At 41.3% G+C, this 25,965-nt stretch overlaps 1 protein-coding gene across 6 annotated transcripts in view; it reads left to right on the forward strand.

The window, feature by feature from the left end:
• Nucleotides 1-25,965, forward strand: part of usp9 (ubiquitin specific peptidase 9) — a 219,781-nt gene that overhangs the window by 192,432 nt on the left and 1,384 nt on the right. For all 6 annotated transcript variants that reach the window (XM_055644623.1, XM_055644625.1, XM_055644622.1 and 3 more), the window contains 9 exons: nt 7,773-7,896; nt 9,015-9,240; nt 13,196-13,325; nt 15,393-15,578; nt 17,914-18,134; nt 20,620-20,708; nt 20,828-20,984; nt 22,769-22,981; nt 25,607-25,702. In XM_055644623.1, the coding sequence (XP_055500598.1) occupies nt 7,773-7,896; nt 9,015-9,240; nt 13,196-13,325; nt 15,393-15,578; nt 17,914-18,134; nt 20,620-20,708; nt 20,828-20,984; nt 22,769-22,981; nt 25,607-25,702 (1,442 nt within the window). The remainder of the gene's footprint in view (nt 1-7,772; nt 7,897-9,014; nt 9,241-13,195; nt 13,326-15,392; nt 15,579-17,913; nt 18,135-20,619; nt 20,709-20,827; nt 20,985-22,768; nt 22,982-25,606; nt 25,703-25,965) is intronic.

Here is a 25,965-nt window from a genome sequence, read left to right on the forward strand (position 1 = left end):
GGCCATTCAGCCCTTCGAGCCAGCACCACCATTCAATGTGATCATGGCTGATAATCATCAATTAGCACCCCATTCCTGCCTTCTCCCCATATCCCTATGACTCCGCTATCTTTAAGAGCCTACCTTGCATTCTCTTGATATTATCCAGAAGCATCAGTGAAGAGAGGGAAACTGAATTAATATTACCGATGGGCAGCGGAACTGGCTCATTCTGAATCGGAGAAAAGGTGACAACTGAAATTGAATCTACCTATTACATGCCAGTTTAGTGGCCATTTCCCACCTACACACTCCTGAAATTGGTGCTGCAATGTGCCTAGATGGAAGATGATCACCTTGTAAAGATTTCTTAAAACTTTCAACATAATGCTTTGTTGTAAACTCCCCGCCTCTTTTGTTTTTTTAACAACTAACCTTTCTGCTTTGAATATCATTTAAACATAAGTAGAACATATCTAATGTAAAACTTGCAGTTAATAGTATTGGATTGGCCCCAATTAGATGAGGCCCTCTGAAAATATGGAAATTGATAATATGACAAATATGTAAAAGAACCAAACAAATCCTGCACTGCCACTTTAACTCCTTACTTTATTTTAAAAATGACTTTCCTTCCAGCCATTGTTTACTATGAATTATGCCTACATTTATTTCTTCCTACTCTTCCAGAGGCACATTCCACGTTCTTCCATTTTACTGTGGTAATTCATTGAAATGCCTCTGAGAACATTTCCATTTTTACTTCCATCTCTATTAGAAAAAAATCCTGAAATCCTTCTGAGACATGGTTTTATGTACTCAACTCATGCACTCCGCTGTTATCTTTCTTTGTTTATTTTTGTGTTTTTTCTTTTATCAAACTCCATATGAAGGCATGAACGGTCTCGTCTATATTTGTGGCTTGTTAAACAGAATAGGTTTTAACTGGTACTTTAGATTAACTACCTCATCTTAACTACCACCAAATTGCCATTTGTATGGATTTAAATGATTTATAAAAAATTAAGATTGCAGATGTTGAAAATCTGAAATAAAACCTGTAGTATTCAGCATTAGTGGAAAGAGAAACAGTTAATAGTTTGGGTCAAGGACCCTTCATCAAAAAGTATTTGTCCTGCAAAGTAACTGCTCTTTCCACCAATGTTACCTAACCTGTTGGATAGTAAGGAAGCCTTGCTTCAAAATTGAAATAATTCATATATTGACAGTGGAAAAGACTCAAATTCTGTTGAATTAATGTAGAATCTAAATGCTCAATGTCAGAGCTTTTAGAAATATGCACAAAAGACTGAAAGTAAATGCTGGTCCCTTGGAGGTTGTACTAAAAAGTGTTATAATGAGAAACCAGGAAATGTTAAATATTTTGTCTTTCTAAACGGCCCTTCCAGGTGAGGTATTATTTCATATGCATTTTGTGCAATTTTTTCTATTGCATTCAGTGCTTGCAATATGGCCTTTACTATATTGACAAGCTCAAGCATAGACTAGGCGGTTACTTTGCCAAGCACCTGCGCTCTTTCTGCAATGGCCATTTGAATTCCAGTTTGCTTGCCAATTCATCTTCCCATTCCCACACAAATCCATCTGCTCAGTTCGAGGTAACTTGCACCCCCTGAGTTCCTTTTACTCTTGTTCTGATCTACTTGGGTTCCTCCCCATCACCCACTCACACATTACCACTCGCTCTTATCCCCTTTCCCGCTGGTTCCATCTGCCCATCATCCTCCCTTATTGGGCTCCCCTCTCCCATCATAGATGAAGCCCTCACATGTGTCTCCACGGTATCCCGCAGCTCTCCGTCCCATGAGTCGCAACAGAGACAGTTCCTCTAGTCCTTACCTTTCACCCCATCAGCCGTCGCATACAACACATAATCCTCAGCCATTTTTTACCACCTCCAACGGAATCCTACCACTAGTTACATCTTCCCATTCCATCCCTTTCCGCATTCCGCAGACTGTTTCCTCCACATTTCCTGGTTAACTCATCCCAAACCACCCCATCCCCAGGTACCTTCCCCTGCAACCGCAGGAGATGCAACACCTGTCCCTTTACCTCACCCCTCGACTCTGTCCAGGGACCCCAACAGTCTTTTCAGGTTAGGCAAAGTTTCACTTGCACCTTCACCAACCTCATCTACCGTATCCGTGTTCAAGCTGTGGACTCTTATAACAAATGTAGACTGGGCGATCGTTTTGCTGAAAACTTTCGCTCACTCCGCTTGAACCTACCTGTTCTCCCGGTTGCTAAACACTTTAATTCTCCTTCCCATTCCCACACAGACATTTCTGCCCTAGGCCTCCTACATTGTCAGAGTGCGGCTAAATGCAAATTGGAGGAACAGCATCTCATATTTTGCTTGGGCTGCTTACAACCCAGTGGTATGAATATTGATTTTTCTAACTTCAAGTAACCCCGGAATTCCTTCTCTCTCCATCCCTCCCCCACCCAAGTTGCACCAGCTTCTAGTTTTCACCCAACAAAAGCTAATATTCCTTTATCATCATTACTTTTTAACATATCTTTCATTCATTGTTCTATATCTCTCTACATCATCATCTATATCTCTCGTTTCCTTTTCCCGTGACTTGCAGTCTGAACAAAGGGTCTCGATCCGAAACGTCACCCATTCCTTCTCTCCAGGGATGCTGCCTGTCCCGCTGAGTTACTCCAGCTTCTTGTGTCTATCTCCACTTATCATCCTCCTTACTTATCACATTCTACAAAGTGTCGCCATTTGTCACTTCCAGCCTTTGTCTCTATCTCCCCCCCCTTCCCCCAGCTGATTCCATTTGCCCATCATCTCCCTCTTCACCTGGATCCACCTATCACTTGCCTTTTCCGTCCTCACCCTTCCCCTTCACCTCTATAGTGGCCATCTCCCATCTGCACACTCAGACCCGATGAAGGTCCGGGCCCTAAACATTGACCTCCCTCTACCTCCATATATTCTGCATTACCTCACTGAGCTCCTCCAGTGTTTTGCGTTTCTTTGTTCCTGTGTTGAGTATGATGTCGTGCAGTTGGGTTTGCAAAAGGCATACTCAGGTGCCAGCCTTAGGATGTTGTCCCAATTGGTGGGTACGATCTAGGAACAGCATAAGACAATAGGGTCATTTTCGGGGTGGTAATCAACAATTGGTGCTCAGACCAGAGCTGTTTACAACCTGAATCATGAAAGGACTATATGAAATTGGCTGATGATACAAAACTAGGTGGAAAGTTAAACTAAAGAGCACACAGCTGAGAGATATTGCAACTTGGCGACACTTTGTAGAATGTGATAAGCAAGGAGGTAGTGAATGGGCTATTGTGTAGAAAAATGTTACGTTATTCATTGCAAAATAAAGAATTTGACTATAAAATATTTATGTTGAAATCCCCAAACAATAAAGCCAGTATTACTAAAATGATGGAAATATCCTGCTGGTTAGTTGCATTTGTGAATTGAGAAACGTTCAGGTTGACAATCTGCCACTGTCGTTGTTTTCAATACTCAAAATTAACTCAGGCCACACGGAGAATGCTTCAAGAAGTTTAAACTTTTATTTGCAAACAAAAGTTGGACCCCCCATGTCATCAGTCCATGTGGAGCTCTCTGAGCCACAAACAAAGGATCATCTCTTTTTATACCACTTTCAACTCTGTATGCCCCACCCGTGTTACATTTCCATATCCAATCATTTTCCGACATTCCCTCATCATCAGCCAATCACTTGCTCCCACTTATCTCCTCCTTCCCAGTACATTTCCATATTTGCAACTGATGTAGGTAGTCACATGACTCCCCCTTTGTGGCCCCTCGCCTGCCATGTGCTCTTAACTTCTTTGTTCAGTCGTTTCATTCCAACAAAGTCGTATCCAAGAAAAGTGGACAATTCCCAGAACACATTTCTCAAAATATAAGAGATACAGTGGTCACTCAATTTATATAAACAAGACATTGTTCCCATTAAACTCTATATGTCTTGGGGAAGAATGTTACCTCTTAAACTACAGATCTAAACATAGGGGTCTAATGTTTATAATCCTAATTAAAGCATAATATATTTCCCAGATGGTCTCATTATAATTCACATAGTTAAACTAACATTACCTTATATTATCTATCTATCTATCTATCTATCTATCTATCTATCTATCTATCTATCTATCTATCTATCAATATATAAAACTCAAATCCATCCGTCCGCCTGCAGTACGGATCCCTTCCTGCCTTTTGATTCGTTGACGGCTGCTCCTTCCTATCAGCTTCCAACACACTTCGAAACAAAGTTGCAAGACAGGAACACTGAACTTTTCACTGCTGCAGCAGGCAGGGGAGGTGCAATTGAGGGAGGCAGGGGAGTGCTGGAAACTTACATTTGGCAACGGCTTCAGTTCCATTGGAGGAGACGGGTGCATGGTGGAATATTGGGTTGGGGGAATCACACCATTGGGGGAGCAGACCCAACGGGTCTGCACTTGGTCTAGTAAACCTTAAAAGTATGAATTTGCTCTATCTTCGCAAACACACACCTCCTATCTCCATGCACACAGGGGTCGTATAAATGTCACACTTGACAAATGACAATTGCTTCTTGGCTAGCACACATGCCCCCCCCCCCTTTCTTGTTATCTCTGGGGGATGACATTCCAACCTCATCCTTGGGCCTCTTTATGGCCTTTCTTTCACGCTGACAGCATTACTCAAAAGAATGTTTGCATCTGCAGACTACTGACTTATCTCAGATCAAAACAAATTTACTTTCTTAGATACATATATATAAAAATAAAAGATACAACCTGCTCAAATGTATCACCTCTTATCTCAACATATGTGTAATTAAACGTATCAAACTTAATACAAAATCCATTATTATTCCAGCCTTGTGGTCTTGGATGTATAACCAGTCATAAATCTTGAGCCATGTCATTACAACACTTCACAAGAATGTGACATCGAGAAAGAGCAAATGACCTGTGACCAAATGGCCTGAGAGGCCCACTGCCTAATCAGACTTTTTAAGATATAACTTCTTTTCAATACAAGATTAAATAAGATACATTTAATATAATATATACTATATCACCAGAGTGAAGTTAGATTTTTTTAATGTTTTAAGATATGGAGTAACTATGGAGGGAAGCAACAGCAACGTCTCTGATGGGATGAAAGGCTGGAAAGATACAATGATAAATGAAATGATGGAGCAAGGAGAATTGGGTAGTTATGGGACAAGTGGTGAATCAAAAAGTGGTCTGCACCAGGTACAAACAGCTGCCGCTGAATCATTGCAAAGCTGTTGAACTTGGTGCAGAGTTCTGAAGTATGTAATGTGCTTGATATTTTTTTTAAAAGCGTCCTTGAGCTATATTGGAACAAGTCTTAGAGGAAACTCACAATACATGCAACAAGAATATTTGGGTCAAACTTAAGAATGGATATGTTTTGCAAAGCACTTGGCTTTCTTCGGCAGAGATAAATGTAAGCAGTTAATACAGTATATAAATTGAAATGATAGTCCACCCTGCTGAATGTTGAGTTTTGAGGCACAGGTCGACAAAAGTGAGTAAAAGAACAGCTGTTGCAGCCCCTGACGTTGCAAAGATCTGTCATCATGGCAAGAGAAGGACATATTGACAACAAATCTTGAAAGGGAATATGTAATTTTGTCACAGACTGGAGGTACATAATTGTCGGTATATGATCTATTGAACCTGAATCTGTGCCAGATGATGGTAAGCAGATTCTGGGAGGGAGTGATGGGAAAGAGTGAAAGCATGAATTTTGTATTCAAGCGTCCTGCCATCTAAAACTGAGAATATTTTTTATTTGGGAGACGTAGGCATATTGGGATGGAATGGGGCAGCGTTGTGAGAAAATATGGTAATTTAGACCAAGAAACTGGGAGAAAGGAGAGGAGAATTTGCAAGGAACAGAATGGGAGTGGTTGGTGAAGGAAATGGACTTTGCCTGTGGCTTCTTGGTAATTACTACAGTTGGACTTGACCCTTTCCATTACCATTTTTTTCCATCAGCAGATATTTCATGGAATGAAATAAACTGAATGCATTGCAGTGTTTTGTCAATTGCTAATTTTATTTGTCAAATGTTTATGAGCGTCTTTTTAGACGTGTGTACACATTTCTCATGTGTAAATTAATATTTCTGTTATTTTATCGCACAAATGAAGGCCACTCAACCTACTGTGTCCTTGCTGACCAAATATTGATTAAACTATTTGCGTTTCCAAATTCCTGGGCTATTACCTTGAGGCACTTTTCTAAATTAATTAAAGATTTCTGCCTCCACCACCCTTTTAGACACGTTCCCCAACCACGTTATTCATTCTAAGATGAATAAAGATTTCCTGGCCCATCCCCTCAAATATTTGAACCACTTATCTACAACCTGTGCTCTCTGGGCACTTAACTTTCTACTAAGAGAAATGAGGATTTGTCTTGCCTAGTTAAGCCCCTGTCCCACTGTGCGAGGTAATTCAAGAGTTCTCCCGAGTTTTAAAAATAAACGGACTTGTAAGTACGCAGAATGTACTTACCAGGAACGTCGGAGCTCGGGACGTCTCTTAGTGTCTCGTAACGCTAGCGGCAGGTACCCGGGAAAGGCGGTAAACTCGTGAAAATTTTTCAACATTGTGAAAACATTTCCACGAGAGCCCCAAGTACCCACGAACGACCATTAACGCAATTCTCCGAGTTCGAATCAGGGGAAACTCAGGAGAACTCTTAAATTACCTTGTACAGTGGGACAGGGGCATTAGTTCAACTGGACCCCTCATTTTTTTTAAATAGATTTTTTTTAATTTCCTTGTGCCATTTTGTTCCAAGGGAAAAAAAAACCCAGACCAGCTGGTTTCTCATAATCATAATCTTCCAGCCCTAAAAACTGTAAATTTCCGCTTCACTTCCATTGTAATTTGATTGTTACTGTAGTCTAGAGAACAGAATTAAATACAGCACGGTGAATATTTGATAGTTTTAGAAGTCCACAGCAAATTTTGGAATCATTGACATAATTATTTGTGGTCCCTACTTTGAATCTGAATACTTCATAAAAACCATAAAAATAATTGGTTTGTTAAGCCCAGCCAAACAACATTGCATTTTTGTTTCCAGTCGATGGACGTCCCATCGATGGCTGTATCCTTGCTTTCTCCCTATAAACCCATTCTTAATCCAACTTGCCACTCCACTTGAATCCAATAAGTTAGTAATTTCTTGATCCATCTGCTCTGTGAACTATCTTGCTGAAATGATTTCTCCTACACCAAATGCACATTTGAATGTAGAGCACTCATTGCATGAGACCTTTGGAAATATAACTTCTAAAGTCAATTGTCCCTTCCAAGCATTCCAAGCATGCATCATCTTTCCTCCTAAGATTATTACTGAAATAATTTTGCACTTTAGTGAATCAATAGAACTGTTTTCTATCTACTCTAGAGTCTGTCCCATATCTGTAATTTAATCATGCTCCACGTATTTCTAAAAGTCACTGCATTTTAAAAACTTGTTGAATTTTGTGGGAATTAATTTTTCAGATTTATTATATTGCTCTGTGAAAGTGATATTTTAAACTTGCATAAATTATGGATCTTAAGGATAGATACAATGATGTAGAGTGATGAAACGCCATAGTGTTCACCTCCTGACTTTGGAATTGTTGCAATAACTTATGTACATTTTCATTTGTGTTTGCATTCAAATGAGAAACCCATTAATATTGCTTTCAGTAAGCTATTGACTCTCAATAAATCTGATTTATGTAGGACAAGATCATCTATTATCAGAAGCTGAAGAATTGGCTATGATAAGCATTCAACTTGCTGCAAGATTCTTGTTTAATACTGGGTTTCACACAAAGAAAATAGTCCGAGGTCCAGCAAGTGAATGGTGAGTGCTTATTTGTAATGTTTGTTTTTTCCAAGCAATTGTCTACTTTCGTTTACCTTAACCAAGTACTGAAGACATTACAATATTTTCATGTGTTGAAGTCTGCTGCTCATTGAAGAATTTCTAAAGGGGAAAAAAAGAGAATTTATAAATTTCCATCATCAGCATTTAGCTTTGAAATCAAAATGTATATCAGCATCCATTACCAATGCAAAATTTAACTTGGCTGATTTTGCATTTGTCTAATGGAATGCTTTGGACGGTTGATACAGATAGACTTTTGGGATAGCTCCCATGAGATTTGTTATCTATCAATTTATTTTCACATTTTAAACTGCATAAGACAACAATTTTAAATCGCTGCAATATTAGCAGTTTGGATAATTTAATATCTCCACTGTTATTAAACTACATTTTTGTCCTGCATTGGGTGAGGTTAATTTTTAAACACTGAATCAAAGCATTTGATCTATGAAATAAATGCTGGTACATCCTGAAATGTAACTCATTGGCTAATAATTAAAGGGGAAAAAATGGTGCTTTGGACATGGTGATCTTGGCAAGAGGGATTTCTTTACTCACTGTCACATCCCAACCCATGATCCGCCACACATAACCTGGTGAAATGTGCTTTACCCAGGCTCTTACTGGACAATTTGCTGCAAAAGGCTTTATATGTATCATAAGGCACAGGAAATCTACAATAAAGCTGTAGAATTGTATTGCTGTAATCATTGTTACATGTTTCTAGACAGAAAATAAAATAACTCAACTCATTTTTTAATTGCTTTTCACTATCAGTTCTTAAATTTGATCATCAATTTTATTTTACAAGTGGCTGTTAATCATCTGCCTCAGGATAGACTTGCATCAATATGTCCATGGATGTTATTTTTACTCATATGATTTTTGAGCAGCATGAAGTCTTCTCATATCCAAATCTTCTGCACAGATTTGAACGCTGAGAGCAATTCTAATGCCCCAAGTGAATAAATGAATTTGTTATTCAGAATAGGGATTGGATCAGATCACAGTGTGTAATGCTGAGTAATACAGTTATCTATCAAGCAGAATAGTTTTATCATTTTAACTAATTTAAGCTTCTTTTCCCCTCACAGGTATGATGCATTGTGTATCCTGCTCCGTCACAGCAAGAATGTACGCTGTTGGTTTGCACATAATGTTCTTTTTGCCTATCCAAATCGCTTCTCGGAATACCTTTTGGAGTGCCCTAGCACTGAAGTAAGAAGTGCGTTTGCTAAGCTCATAGTATTTCTTGCACATTTTTCATTACAAGATGGACCATGCCCTTCACCATTTACATCCCCAGGACCCTCCACTCAGGTAAGATCATTCATCAGCTGGGAAAATACCAGTTCAGATTTGTGATGGAACAACATTTTTACTTCTAGTTGTTTGTTCTGTGAATAATAATTACTGACTTGTACCCAGTTAATTCTACCTTTCTTTCCGGGTTCAAACAATTGCAATTTTTCTTTTTACTTTGTGTAGAAGTTTTCTCTTTGCTAAATTCTTAATTACTAAGGCAGACTGACCTCCTGCATTTTTCTGTCAAACGGCACATGTAAATTTATTTTCTACACCAGAGAATGAGGGAAACAAGCTTAGGAAGCTCGAGTGTTTAACGGAGTAACATTTAGACCATTTAAGTAGATGAGCATCAAAACTGACGTTACTTCAACTTGTTTCTGAAGATGCTAAATGCATTCCTTCTCTTTAATGGCCAATTTTTACTGGGTGTAGCCATTGGTTTGAGTGGCAAGCGTTCAACTAGTGTACCACAATTAAGTCCTGGATTTTCGTACTAAAGCCAAGATGTATTTTGTGGCAGTGCCTCATCTGCCACTACATTTCATCATTGAACTGATAATGTAGGATGTTAGGTCTGACCATAAGATGATCCAATGTTCTCTCGACTCTGGATCAATTCCTGTGGATTGGAGGGTAGCCAATGTAACCTCACTTTTTAAGAAAGAAGGGAGAGTGAAAATGGGGAATTAAATACCAGTTAGCCTTACATCGGTAGTGGGGAAGATGCTTAAGTCGATTGTTAAAGATATTATAGCAGCGCATTTGGAAAGCAGTGACATGATCGGTCAAAGTCAGCATGGATTTATGAAGGGGAAATCATGCTTGACTGATCTTCTGGAATTTTTTGAGGATGCAACAACTAGATTGGATAAGGGAGAGCCAATGAATGTGGTGTATCTGAATTTTCAAAAAGCCTTTGACAAGGTCCCACACGAGATAAGTGTGCAAAATTAGAACACATGGTATTGGGGATAGAGAACTGGATAGAGAACTAGTTGGCAGACAGGAAGCAAAGAGTAGGAATTAACTTGTCCTTTTCAGAATCACAGACACTGACTCGGCTCAGTGCTGGAACCCCAGTTATTTACAATATATATTAACCATTTAGACGAGGGAATTAAATGTGACATCTCCATTTTGCGGATGACGCAAAGCTGGGTGGCAGTGTGAGCTGCGATGAGGATTCTATGAGGCTGCAGGGTGACTTGGATAGGTTGGGTGAGTGGACAGATGCATGGCAGATGCAGCATAATGTGGATAAATGTGAGGTTATCCACTTTGGTGGCAAGAACAGGAAGGCAGATTATTATCTGAATGGTAGACACAAAATGCTGGAGTAACTCAGCGGGTGAGGCAGCATCTCTGGCGAGAAGGAATGGGTGACGTTTCAGGTCGAGACCCTTTTCTATCTGAATCGTGTCAGATTAGGAAAAGGGGAGGTGCAACAAGACCTGGGTGTGCTTGTACATCAGTCACTGAAAGTAAGCATGCAGGTACAGCTAGCAGTGAAGAAAGCTAATAGCAGGTTGGCCTTCATTGCGAGAGGATTTGAGTTTAGGAGCAAGGAGGTTGTAGTTGTACAGGGGCCGTGAGACCGCACCTGGAGTATTGTGTGCAATTTTAGTCTCCTAATTTGAGGAAGGACATTATTGGTATTGAGGGAGTGCAGCGTAGGTTCACCAGGTTAATTCCCGGGATGATGGGACTGCCACATGATGAAAAAATGGGTCGACTGGGCTTGTATTCACTGGAATTTAGAAGGATGAGAGGGAATCTTATAGAAACATATGAAATTCTTAAACGATTGGACAGGCTACATGCAGGAAAAATATTCCTGATGTTGGGGGAGTCCAGAACCAGGGGTCACAGTTTAAGAATAAGGGGTCGGCCATTTAGGACTGAGATGGGGAAAAATTTGTTCACCCAGAGCAGCTTTTCCAAACCTTTTGACCCTTGCGCAACCATTTAAATAATTTTCATGTCTCAGGGAACCCCTACCTTAAAATTATTATATATCTTTATTAATCTCTTTCTTTCTCTTTCCTAAACTTAAAGTACATAAGGCAAACATAATATATATTTCTGACAACTGGTTTCAGCAAAAAATGACTTTTTCTCAAGTTTATTGACAATGTAAAAATAATAACTGAAATCAAAACTGTTTGTTCAAGAGACCTCATAAGGAGATTTTCATTAACACAAATATCAACCTTATCTGTAAACACAAAAAAGTAAAAAATGTAAAAAAGATAAATAACGATAAATAACACTTAATCATATCTATCTATTATATATTAAAACTGTGTGGCTGCCGCCTGCCACCTGGCGTCTGGCTGCCTTTCTGCCTTTTGACTCGCTGCTCCTTCCTATCCGCTTCCAACACACTTCAAAACAAAGTTGCAAGACAGGAACACTCTGAACTTTTCACCTCAATGGGATATCACAGCAAGTGCTTCAACAGGAGGGGGAGGGCCAATTGGTATTGCAATTGGAACTGCTGCAGCAGGCAGGGGAGGTGAAATTGGAATGTTTTTTAAATCCGCTGCTGAGGGAGGCAGGGGAGTGCTGGAATCTTACATTTGGGAAGGGGTTCAGTTCCGTTGGAGGAGACGGGTGCATGGTGGAATATTGGGTTGGGGGATCACACCATTGGGGGAGCAGACCCAACGGGTCTGCACTTGGTCTAGTATACTTTAAAAACTCTGTGTGTGTGGGTGTATGTCATTTTGCCTTTGAAACGTATCTCCTTGAAAACCAAACCCAAAAACGCTGAGATTTTTACAATTTCGGTAGGGATTTAACTTATGATTTCAGAAATCCACTCCTCTCTAAATTCAGTCAATTATTTTCCCCGAATTTGAATAAAGTTGTTCACAAAACCCACTTTTTCAAAAAATAATCACCGCTTGCCAGCTGCTGATGTCACAATGCCCACCAATCCAGGCCCACCTGCCTCCTGGCCCCACCGCTGTGGATTAATGCAGCTGCTGTCAATGCGCATGCGCCGTTTTCCACAAGGTACATTCGCCCACTTATCCCCCCCCGTTCTTCAAAAGACGCAGAAAGATCGAGACAGTTCTGCAGCAAAGATTCTAAAGCTCAGCTATAGGATCTTTGTTCTCCAGATCTCGGGGCAGCAGAGCCTCACGCTCTGAACCTTCTCACTGCCAGCGCATCTCGTGAAGCCGCGCCCCTCACCCGCCCACCCGCTCATTCCAGCTGTGGGTTTCCAGAGAATCAGAAGCCGCTTCTGTCTCTCCACATTTGGCAGCCCACTCACACTCCTTCCCTCTCTCCCTCTCTCTCTCTCTCTCTCTCTCTCCCTCCCCCTCCCCTCTCTCTCCCCCCTCTCTCTCCCCCTCTCTCTCTCTCCCCTCTCTCTCTCTCTCCCTCTCTCTCTCCCCCCCCTCTCTCTCCCCCCCCCCCTCTCTCTCTCTCTCTCCCTCTCTCCCTCTCTCTCCCTCTCTCTCTCTCCCCCTCTCTCTCCCCCCCCTCTCTCTCCCCCTCTCTGTTCCTCCCCTCCCTCTCTCTCTCCCCCAACCCCCTGCCCTCCCCCAACCCCCGAGATATTTACTGAAATTTATAACCAAACTGACATTTTTTTTAAAATATTAAGGTTTCCCAGCTGCTGACCTCACAATGCCTTTGCACCTGGCCCAACTGCCTCCTGGCCCCGCTTGACCCTGCCCCCCCCCCCCTCCCCCCCACCTGCCCTCCTGGTTAATATGCTCCTTTAATTAAATCTTCTGCAATGGAGAAAATAAAAAAGTGTTTGTATATAAGTTATTCTTTTTTTTTTTTAAGTGTGCTACAAAATTGATCTATCAAGTATTAAATAATTTCAATTTCCTTCAGTCCATTGAGCGGGATGAAAAAAGTGTATTACCAGGCTGTATTTGTATATTTATAGGAATATATTATTAAATATCTTAACCATTGGGCTGATAATTGTTTAATTATTTAACAGGCTTTTGATAATTTAAGTCTCAGTGATCACCTTCTCAGAGCTGTTCTGAATCTACTGCGACGAGAAGTATCCGAGCATGGGAGGCACTTGACACAGTACTTCAATCTCTTTGTTATGTATGCAAATCTGGGTAAGAGTGCAACTGAAACTCTTATTATGCTTCATTTTTACTGCCATTGCCAAATTGTATAATTTTCCTTTTAAGATGGAATTTTTGTTCAGATCCTTCGAGGTTGTGGGGAGGGGGGATAAATCAAGTATTTTATCATGTTTTAGAAGTTGCTTTCAACTTTTAAATTGTAGTTACGTTGCTGTAGGAAACAGATAGAAACTTAACTGTTTAATTTTCATGCTCATTGCAAATTAGCTCTATTCACACATGCCATTGCATTAAAAAAAAAAAAAAAAAAAATAGAAATCAGCTCTTGTGATCACTTTTTTTATTCATGTATTCCATCCTGACTTTATGATCAAAACCTGTGCTCTAAATATTGTGTGAACTATATTGGGTGATTCTATTTTTAATGAGACATGCTGTTGGTAATGGGTATATCAGCTTCTGTTCAACGTCAAAATAAGATGAATTTTTCATAATAGTGGAAAGTGCAGGAAGCAAATTTGGAGAGGGAAGCAGATTTAGTTGTTAGTCAATGATCTTTCATCAGAATGAATGAAAGTTTTGACACAAGTTTATTCACTTGAGATGTGCCTGAAGAACAAAGACGGATGTCTTTTCACCAAATATAAATGCTACAAAAACATTTAAATGGTAGGGAGTAAGGTTCTAAAGAAGATGTATCAGTGGAGCAGGAATAGGAAAAGAAAAGGCCCAAATGAAGCCAACTAAAAATGATATCTTTAAACTCTGATCTTGGAAGTGTATTCATTTATGTGCGTTTGTGTGTAATCACATCTTCGCGAAAAAACGGCACGTTAACGGTAAAATCTTTACATATTCCGGTAGACATTTTTCCCCTGGAGTCCAAATTCACCTTATCTGAAAATTTCATGCTTTATTTCTCGAGTTATTAATGAAAATGTTCAAAAATCTGACAAAACTTTGAATTTAAAAAGACTATTTCGCTGATGATGTCACAATGGGTCTGCATGCCTTCTTCCTCGCGCTGCGAGTGACGTCACACCTCCCATCCCTCCCTCCTCTCCCTCGTTATTCAAAAGTCGCAGCCGGAGATGAAATCAGGCGCTGGCCTGAAGAGCTCGCTTGCTCGCTCCCTCGCTGGGGGTCCTCGTGTCGGCGCATGCTGGGGAGGTTGCTGCCGCTCTTTGCCTATGTCGCTGCCCTCTCATTGTCCTCGGCCCTCTGCCTCTACCCGCTACCTCTGCCCTCTGCCTCTACCCGCTACCTCTGGCCTCTGCTCCTGCCCCCTGCCCTCTGCTCCGCTGCCCTCTGCCCCTGCTTGTGTCCTCTGCTTCTGCCCTCTGCCTCTACCCGCTCCCTCTGCCCTCTGCCTCTACCCGCTCCCTCTGCCCCTGCCCGCTGTCTCTGCCCTCGTTCTCTCTACCCCCCTCCCTCTCCCTCTATAGCCGCGCCTGTGAGCTGGGGGCTATGCGTGAGTGGATAGGGCGGGGGATGGGGTAAAGGGAGCGAATGAATAATAATATAATATCAAGGAGGGTATTTAGTGTTTGTGGGGGGTGGTTCATGTGTGAGTGGGGGGTGCGGTTAGTGTGTGTGTAATGCCGCAGGCTCCCCCCCCCCCCCCCCCTCGCAACCGCGCGTTGAGGGGACAGGACCCAACGGGTCCCACTTGATCTAGTATTATTATAAAACTCTGTGATAGGTTGGATAGCCTTCAGTAAAAGGCATCTGAAAGCAATTTGATATGATCCATTGTAACACATCTTGTATGGAATTATTTGATTTGGGAATCTGCCTTGGGGAAAGTAACATCAAAAATTATCTGTATGATATTAAAAACTTGCATATGCATTATGTACCTAATCGTCTGGTTTGAATTATTTATTAAAATACTCTGGTGTGCCTAATTTATGGAACACTCAACTACCCAAACAAAAGATTAACACATTTCCAGGTTTCAGAGTTAATAATTAATGTGAATTATCTTCATATGATTTTTAGCTGAAAGGAATCGTTGGAAATATTGTTACCTGTCACAAGTGTCTTCATTGCAAGTTGTAATTCATTCCATTGTTTTGGAAATTTTGTTTTTACCAGGTATGGCAGAAAAGACACAGTTACTGAAACTAAATGTGCCTGCAACGTTTATGCTGGTAGCTCTGGATGAAGGCCCAGGACCACCGATCAAATACCAGTATGCTGAACTAGGAAAACTTTATGCTGTGGTATCACAGTTAGTCCGTTGCTGTGATGTATCATCACGCATGCAGTCCTCAATTAATGGTAAGAACCCATGACCAGAAGTGTGTCTTTGGAACCAGAAGTTTATTCGTTAAGGGGAGCAATATTTGTGACTATTGTTCTGGGAAACTAAAGGACAAAATGCCCATCCCATGTCTTGCAGTTGATGCTTGCGTATGTTTAGTTTGTTTTTGTTTAACGATTCCATTATTGACAAAAAAATGTGCTGATCTCAGTGTTTGATATTTGAGATGGATAGTTTTAAATTTTCACAATTCTCTAATCCTCTGAAATGAGAAAAATCTGCATGACTATTCTAAATAACTGATCACCTCTCCTTAGATGTCATGCCTTTCCCCCTTCCTCCCCCCAGGTTCATGTTATAATATGTTCAACAAAATGGTGCTCAGTTAATTATTTTCCAGATATCAGATGGGATTTCCTTAATATTTGAAGTACTGTGCCATATATCTTGAAAATAACATGATGATGGGCCTGGCTGAACTCTTTCTGGTGCAGGAACGGGTGGTGGTTAACCTTCCATTAATAGACAAAAGGTGCAGGAGTAGGCCATTCGGCCCTTCGAACCAGCACCGCCATTCAATGTGATCATGGCTGATCATCCACAATCAGTACCCCGTTCCTGCCTTCTCTCCATATTCCTTGACTCCGCAATCTTTAAGAGCACTACCTAACTCTCTCTTTAAAGCATCCAGAGAATTGGCCTCCACTGCCTTCTGAGGTAGATCATTCCACAGATTCACAACTCACTGGGTGAAATGTTTTTCCTCATCTCTAAATGGCCTATGCCTTATTCTTGAACTGTGGCCCCTGGTTCTGGATTCCCCGGACATCAGGAACGTGTTTCCTGCCTCTAGCGTGTCCAATCCCTTAATAATCCTACATGTTTCAATAAGATCCCCTCTCATCCTAAATTCCAGTGTATACAAGCCCAGTCGCTCCATTCTTTCAACATATGACAGTCACTCATGTGTGCCACCGACCTGTCCACCGCTCGGACTGGAAGGGTCATCTGCCCCGACAGCTCCCAAGAGGGTGTACCTGTTTTCATTCGGTATCGGGGTCTCCTGCACTCCACGTTTACTCCTCTTTCTCATAGTCACACACCTTCGCTCCTCCGGTATCCTTGGTGTTACAACCTCACTGAAGGTCTTGTCCAGGACACTCTCATTTTCCCGGATGGCCCTGAGGTCATCCAGCTGCTTCTTCAGTTCCCCAACATGTTCATTCAGGAGCTGCACCTGGACACAATTTCTTCAGGTGTAGTTTCCAGAAGCACCAGCGGTGTCCCTGACTTCCCACATCCTGCAGGAAACACACTATACCAACTTGCCCAAAGATCCTATAGCGGAACAAGATAGACCACTCCTTCTAAATGCAATGGGCTGACGTGTAGTATGCAACGGATCGGAACGTGGGCCTTTTTTAAATCCATTTCAGTAACCCGACCCGACTCGCAGTGTAATCAACTTTACGGGGGAACAGTTTGTGTTAATAAATTATAATTCTGAAAATGAGGAGAAGATTTTTACCAAATAACTTTTATTTTTAACAATTATGTTTCCGTAAATGGCTTCCGTCTCCGCACTAGTATCTTTGCTCCGCTATGGGATCTTTGGTGCGGAGACGGAAGCCGGTTACGGAAATGGGGCCGAAAATTACCCATGAATCTGCCCGTGACCGTACTACGTCTTTTTCGTCGAGTGATCTATCTTGCTTGCTATAGGATCTTTGAACTTGCCTGCCATTTCTTCAGTGGGCAAAAATCACAAATTTCGATCAAGTGTAACTTCCTTGCCTCAGCGTCCTCGCCGAAGACTCTTGAGCCAAAGACTCGCACTTTACTCACCAAGGCAAGACTCTCGAGCCAAAGACTCACACTTTACTCACCAAGGCACTTGACCTTAACAAGCCCGCTCCCCAACAGGCCTCTCCCCCTAGAGCAAGCCCCACTTTTATTTGCTGTTCAATACTTTAACTTCTGCAGCCAATCCCCCGTACTCGCTCCTTCACTGCCGCTCCTCTGTCGACTTTGAAGGTATGTTGCAAGCTGGTCCGACCAGTTTTTAAATGACCCACTCTTGAAAACTCACCAAGACTTTAACTTCTGCAGCCAATTTAGCTAAGTCGCACTCGCTCCTTCACCTGCTGCTTCTCTGCCGACCTTGAAGGTATCTTTTAATATGTTCCTCCATCCCGGCACTCATCTTCAGAGGGAGAGTGGAGTATTTAAAGTGAACTTAAACTGCTTTTGAGGAAGAAAATGTAATACTCCCTATGATGGAAATGAAACAATTTTTAGTTAAGTTGCACTTTTTTATATTCAGACAAGTAACTAACTTTTATTTTCTTTTAGGAAATCCACCCCTGTCAAATCCTTATGGTGATCCTAATTTGTCCCAACCTATAATGCCAATTCAGCAGAGTGTGGCAGATATCCTGTTTGTACGAACTAGTTATGTGAAAAAGATTATTGAAGACTGCAGCAATTCTGAAGAGACCATCAAACTGCTGCGCTTTTGTTGCTGGGAGAATCCATTGTTTTCTTCCACTGTACTGAGTGAACTTCTCTGGCAGGTCTGAAAATTTTTTGGGGGTTGGGAAGGATTGATATTGAGGATTACATTAAAAGAAAAATCAGTAAAAACATGAATTGCACAATGCTACAGTTGTTGAACATGTGAAATCAAAAACAGAAAATGGTAAAACAAAAAATTGTAACACAGGCAGCATCAGTTGCGGAGAAGGCAAAATTCAGTGATTCAGTGCTGGAACTAAATGGGAAATTGTTAATTTTGGACAAGCAGATTTGTTCAGGGCAGGAAATTGCAGAGATTGATGAACTTTGGATAGAAGTAATTTTTCTTCATCTTAAATATATCACCTATTAAATATACCACCATAATCTATTCTTGAGATTACGCTCCATCGTTCTTGATTTCCCCAATTTAGATGATTCCATTATCCAAGAATCAATTTCATGAATCATCTTGCACTGCTTCCAAGACAGGAATATCCTTAAATGCAACAAAAACAGTTCTAGGTATTTCAGGGGTAGTCCCATAAAAGCCCATACAGTAGTAACAGACTTTACTGTAACCTTTTTGAAGTTAAGGCCAACATTCAGTTTAACTTTGTAAATATTTTCTATAGTTAATTGTGTTTCTTTTACAAGGACTCCCAGTCTCACAAAACAATCTATTTTAAATGCTTTATCTTTTTCCAAAGAGGACAATCTTGTATGATTTTCAGTTTATACTTTAATTACCATCTTTTTGTCCACTTGTTTCACCTGCCTTCTAATGTTTCTATATTCCCTTGTAGTATCACAGCTTACTTCCCCACCTATCAATCAGTTGCAAACTTGCATACATTCTGTCCTTTCAACAGTGACAAATATAGATTGAGTTGATGAGGTCCCAACTCAACCATTAAGTATAATGAAGACTGAGATTTTTCAAAGTTGATAGATGGAATCGATAGACTTGGAGACTGGGTAGGAATGACGGATCATGCAGCTTCATCTCACTAAATGACAGTCTTATTGAATGATGTTGGTGGTTTGAAGGGCTGTATAGTCTCTTCCAATGTGTTCTTCCTATTCAAGACCTCAAGAGGGTGAGAGAGGCAGCTTGGAAGTAGGGCAAGGTGCAAAATGGGGAAACAGTAAGATAAAAAGCCCTGCCATTTGGAATACAGAGAAGATGAGAAAACATTATTTTAAACATAATGAAGATGTGGAGTTTCAGCTTGGTGTGTAGGTCAATGTGCTCAGTTTTTGCAGCTTGAAGCATTCAAAAGTATGGCAAACATCAAGATACAAATGCGCGTTTCATAATGTTTCTCACTTTGTTAGAAGATAAATAAAAATGAGGGGTAGAACATAATTTATTTACAACTGTTCATCTCTATTGAAGGACTAAAAGCAGTGTTGGAGATCAGGCCTATTTCATTTGGTGTTTTTCAATCCAGAAAGTTAAATTGGTCATTATGCAAAAGAGGCTCTATTCAGCTAAGGTCATAAAATGTTCTATTTTGCTGCATTGTTTGATTTATGCAGTGTCTGATTGCTGAATGCAAGAAACTTGGATTGTTTCCAGAGCAACCACTGTTCAAAATACCGAAGTGAGGCTTCAAATTTAGCAATTTGTCACATACTGATTCTCGGCAATGACACAGTGACCCACCACCTTTATTTATCAGTAGAGGCTAACATTAGACATGGGATGGATAAGACATGCGTTGGAGGAGCAGCAAATATTGTCAACTTTTATTTTTAATCATTCAATGTGCTTCATAAAGATTTGGATATGATGTCACCTTGTTGATTGGGTCAGCTGTAACAGCCGATACCCTCCTTTCATGTCAGGCATTCTCTCTAATGTGCAGGCTCATGAGTCAGGATAGGTTTTGGAAAGTAGGAATGTTAGGGAAAGGGACGGGATTCAGGATTGTGGTTCATGGGAGAAAGGTGTAGAAAGGGATAATAAGGACAAATACAGTCATTTAGTGAAGGGGGAGTAAAGGCTGAGGGATTACGTTAAGCAGCTTCCTAAGGCTACTGAGGGGCCCCGCAAAGCAACCCATCAGAAAATGCCTTGCAGATGAAAAGCGTGCAGAGCTGCACTCAGACATCAGTTCACATGCCCACCGACAGGAGAGAGCATTGCAAAGAAGAGACTCAGCTGTGACTGAGGTGTTGCCATTCCATCCAAATCTTATTGCCCCATAGTATTGAGTGACTAAAAAATAAAAATGGACAAAATTTGTTATTTCTTTGGTATTTTGATTATTCCCCCCCTCCCCCCACATCAAATCTGCAAGATATATTTTTCCCCTTATATTTAGATAGTGATTTGTTAATTCTGTAAGGGGCAAATTTCCGTAGCTTGAAAAGCCATAATACGCTGTCCGCCTATATTCTGAGACCTAGTCTGTAAAGATTCTTGAGCCATTCTGGCAGGGAACTTGAGTGTATTATTCTATTCTCTGAAATTTGTTTTTGTTATTGATAATGTTGTACTTTATTGTGAACCATTTGATATTTATTTTTAATTCCTAGGTGGCGTATTCTTACACCTATGAACTTAGGCCCTACTTAGATCTTCTTTTACAAATCTTGCTTATAGAAGACTCATGGCAAACCCACAGGTGAGTTTCTCTATGTTACATCAACGTGTGATCCCCACATGATTAGATAACCTCAAATATCTTGAGTCTACTCTCATATAGAAAATTGAATTGTGAATTTTGTTTTGTTTCCCTTGCAGGATTCATAATGCCCTAAAGGGAATTCCTGATGATAGAGATGGGCTTTTTGACACCATCCAGCGATCTAAAAACCATTATCAGAAGAGAGCATATCAGTGTATTAAATGCATGGTTGCCCTCTTCAGCTCCTGTCCTGTAGCCTACCAGATTCTCCAGGTAAGTTGCAACCACACAAACCACCTCTATAATGTTGCCCAATCTTTCTAAACCAGTTCTGTCCGAACTAACAATGTTCCTTGCATTTTATTACATTCTTTGGTCACTCTGACAACGGAGGAGGCCCAGGACAGAAAGGTCAGATTGGGAATGGGAGGGGGAGTTGAAGCACTGAGCCACTGGGAGATCAGGTTGGTTAAGATGGACTGAGCGGGGGTGTTCAGTGAAACGATCACCGAGTCTGCGCTTGGTCTCGCCGACGTAGAGAAGTTGCCACCTGTAATAGCGGATACAGTAGATGAGGTTGGAGGAGGTGCAAGTGAACCTCTGCCTCACCTGGAAAGACTGTTTGGTTCCTTGGATGAAGTCGAAGGGGGAGGCAAAAGGACAGGTGTTGCATCTCCTGCGGTTTCAGGGGAAAGTACCCGGGGAGGGGGTGGTTTGGGTGGGAAGGGACGAGTTAATCAGAGAGTTTCGGAGGGAATGGTCTCTGCAGAAAGCAGAAAGGGGTGGAGATGAGAAGATGTGGCCAGCAGTGGGATCCCGTTGGAGGTGGCGCAGATTACATACTACAGGGCAGCTCCCAGGCTCTGGAACTCCCTCCCCCAACTGATCCGCAATTCTGTGTCCCTCACCATCTTCCAGTCCCGCCTTAAGACCCATCTCTTCACCTCTGCCTATCCTTAGCCCCACGTCCCCCTCCCTTTTCATCTGTGCATGAATTGCCTCATATTGTGTTTTGAATTGAATTCTGTCTTTAATTTGTGTACTAGTCATGTCTCTACTATTTATTTCATTCCCCTTACATATTTTTCCTCTAACTGCTAAATTTTTGTAAGGTGTCCTTGAGACTCTTGAAAGGCGCCCATTAATAAAATTTATTATTATTATTATTATGCGACGGCTGATGGGGTGGAAGGTAAGGAGAAGGGGGACTCTGTCCTTGTTACGAATGGGGAGAGGGGGAGTAAGAGCGGAGCTGCGGGATATCGAGGAAACCGAGTGAGAACGTCATTTATAATGGAAGAGGGGAACTAATGGAACACATTTCTTTTGCAGACCAAATGTCTTGTTTTCAGACCACATTACCAGACAATCACCCATCAGATGCCACAAAGTTCATTACTGAACCCTCACCATAAATAATAATAACATCGGGCTAGTGTTATTTTCACTTACATTTGCTGATGATACAAAATTAAGTGGGCGAATAGCTGTGAAGTTGATTTAGAGTCTGCAAAGGGGTATCAACAGATAATGTGAGTGGGCAATGGGATGAGAAGGGAAAGGGCAAGTTCAATAAGAGCAGATAAGCTAAATGTTTAGAACACAAAATGTTGGAGTAAATCATCGGGTCAGGCAGCATCTTTGGAGAACATGAAAAGGTTTTCGGGGCCGAATCCTTTTGGCCCATCCATATCCTCCAGAGAATGCTGCCTGATCCGCTGGGTTGCACCAACACTTTGTGTTCTACCCCATATTCCAGCATCTGCAGTTCCTTGTGTCACCTGCCAGTTAAATGTTGGAATGACAAGAATATTGTCAGTTATGTGGGATAGAATCATCCATCTTCGTGAATGTGGACCAGATTCAAAAGACTGTTTAGTCTACTGTTCCTTACTCGCTGCCACGGAAAGCTCACATATTTCATCACATTCAAAAATGAAAATTAGAGTTGTAATTTCAATGGAAATCAATAGTTTATGAAGTCCTTTTGAAGTGTGGGTGATATTAAAATTAAGGAAACAGGTTTTATAGTCCATTTTGTTGAAATTCATCTGCAGAGTAATGGGGACTTGAAACGAAAGTGGACCTGGGCAGTGGAGTGGCTCGGTGATGAGTTGGAGCGGAGGCCGTATGCTGCAAATCCTCAGTATACCTACAACAACTGGTCACCGCCTGTACAAAGTAATGAAACCTCAAATGGCTACTTCCTTGAGAGATCACACAGTGCCAGGATGACTCTTGCAAAAGCATGTGAACTGTGCCCTGAAGAGGTAAGGCATTAAACGTTTTCTTGGTGCTTTACTTTCAGTATGTAAAAGTAGACCTGCCTTGCAGCTTGCCCATTATCCATCAGCGTAGAGTTTGTCCATTATTTTCTTTCATATCCCCTGCTAGCTTATTCCTCACCATGCCATTTATTGATTATTTTACAACATCAAGATTCAAGAGAGTTTATTGTCATGTGTCACAGATAGGACAATGAAATTCTTGCTTTGCATCAGCACCACAGAATATAGTCGGCATAAATAAATACAGAACAGATCAGTGTGACCATATACCATTGAATATATATATATATATACAGTGGCTTGCAAATGTTTTCATATCCCTTGAACTTTTCCACATTTTGTCACGTTACAACCACAAACATAAATGTATTTTATTTGGGATTTTATGTGATAGACCAACACAAAGTGGTGCATAACTGTGAAGTGGAAGGAAAATGATACATGGTTTTCAATTTTTTTTACAAATAAAAAACTGAAAGGTGTGGTGTGCAAAAGTATTCAGCCCCCGAGTCAATACTTTGTAGAACCACCTTTCGCTGCAATTACAGCTGCAAGTCTTTTGGGGTATGTCTCTACCAGCTTTGCACATCTAGAGACTGAAATTTTTGCCCATTCTTCTTTGCAAAATAGCTCAAGCTCAGTCAGATTGGATGGAGAGCGTCTGTGAACAGCAATTTTCAAGTCTTGCCAGAGATTCTCAATTGGATTTAGGTCTGGACTTTGACTGGGCCATTCTAACACATGAATATGCTTTGATCTAAACCATTCCATTGTAGCTCTGGCTGTATGTTTAGGGTCGTTGTCCTGCTGGAAGGTGAACCTCCGCCCCAGTCTCAAGTCTTTTGCAGACTCTAACAGGTTTTCTTCCAAGATTGCCATGTATTTGGCTCCATCCATCTTCCCATCAACTCTGACCAGCTTCCCTGTCCCTGCTGAAGAAAAGCATTCATGTTTCACAGTGGGGATGGTGTGTTCAGGGTGATGTGCAGTGTTAGTTTTCCGCCACACATAGCGTTTTGCATTTAGGCCAAAAACTTCAATTTTGATCTCATCTGACCAGAGCACCTTTCTCCACATGTTTGCTGTGTCCCCCACATGGCTTGTGGCAAACTGCAAACGGGACTTCTTATGGCTTTTTTTCAACAATGGCTTTCTTCTTGTTACTCTTCCATAAAGGCCCGATTTGTGGCGTGCACGACTAATAGTTGTCCTGTGGACAGATTCTCCCACCTGAGCTGTGGATCTCTGCAGCTCCTCCAGAGTTACCATGGGCCTCTTGGCTTCTTCTCTGATCAATGCTCTCCTTGCCCAGCCTGTCAGTTTAGGTGGACGGCCATGTCTTGATATGTTTGCAGTTGTGCCATACTCTTTCCATTTTCGGATGATGGATTGAACAGTGCTCCATGAGATGTTCAAAGCTTGGGATATTTTTTTATAACCTAACCCTGCTTTAAACTTTTCCACAACTTTATCCCTGACCTGTCTGGTGTGTTCCTTGGGCTTCATGATGCAGTTTGTTCACTAATGTTCTCTAACAAACCTCTGAAGTCTTCATAGAACAGCTGTATTTATACTGAGATTAGATTATACACAAGTGGACTCTATTTACTAATTAGGTGACTTCTGAAGGCAATTGGTTGCACTGGATTTTATTTAGGGGCATCAGAGTAAAGGGGGCTGAATACTTTTGCACACCACACTTTTCAGTTTTTTATTTGTAAAAAAATTTGAAAACCATGTATCATTTTCCTTCCACTTCACAATTATGCGCCACTTTGTGTTGGTCTATCACATAAAATCCCAATAAAATACGTTTACGTTTGTGGTTGTAACGTGACAAAATGTGGAAAAGTTCAAGGGGCATGAATACTTTTGCAAGCCACTGTGTATATATACACACACACACACATAAATAATCAGATAAAGTGCAATGGGCTATTAATGTTCAGAGTTTTGTTTGAGTTGAGTAGGCTGTGGGGAATGAGCTATTCCTGAACCAGGATGTTGCAGATTTCAGGCTCCTGTACCTTCTACCTGAAGGCAGCGGGGAGATGAGTGAGTGTCCAAGATGGTGTGGATCCTTGATGATGCTGGCAGCCTTTTTGAGGCAGTGACTGTGATAGATCCCCTCGATGGTAGGGAGGTCAGAGCCGATGATGGACTGGGCAGTGTTTACAACTTTTTGCAGTCTTTTCCGCTCCTGGGCGCTCAAGTTGCCGAACCAAGCCACGATGCAATCGGTCAGCATGCTCTCTACTGTGCACCTGTAGAGGTTCGAGAGAGAGTCCTCCTTGACATACCGACCCTCCGTAATCTTCTCAGGAAGTGGAGGCGCTGATGTGATTTCTTTATAATTGCGTCAGTGTTCTCGGACTAGGAGAGATCTTCAGAGATGTGCACGCCCAGGAATTTGAAACCCTTGACCCTCTCCACCATCGACCTTTTGATATAAACGGGACTATGGGTCCCCATCCTACCCCTTCCAAAGTCCACAATCAGTCCACAATCATGCTAATGTTCTTCTCACCCTCTTCATTTATTTTTGTGCTATGCTTCCTTATACCAAGTTTACTTCCTACTTCCAAAATAAATTTGTTGATGTTGTAGGAACAAGATGATCAAGATGCACCAGAAGATCATGATTCATCCCCACCAGAAGATGCTCCTTTATACCCGCATTCTCCAAACTCCCAGTATCAACAGGTAAATGTTCCACTTTTGACAGCTTGGATTTATTTTACTGACTGAACTTCTCAAGATAAAGTTTAAGTTATTGAACTTCTGGTGTTTGCAATCTGTGGGTATGCTGAATAAAGAAAGACACTGCCTGAATTGCCACATAAGGCAGTGATTTTAGAGTCAGAGAAATGCATCTGAGAAAAAGGTCCTTTAGCCATCCAAGTTTCTGCTGACTGTACAGCATGGCCACAGCATGTACAGAATAATAAAACCTCAGATGTTACACA

The sequence above is a fragment of the Leucoraja erinacea genome, chromosome 13 (genome assembly GCF_028641065.1).
Source record: "Leucoraja erinacea ecotype New England chromosome 13, Leri_hhj_1, whole genome shotgun sequence".
Classification (NCBI taxonomy): Eukaryota; Metazoa; Chordata; class Chondrichthyes; order Rajiformes; family Rajidae; genus Leucoraja; species Leucoraja erinaceus.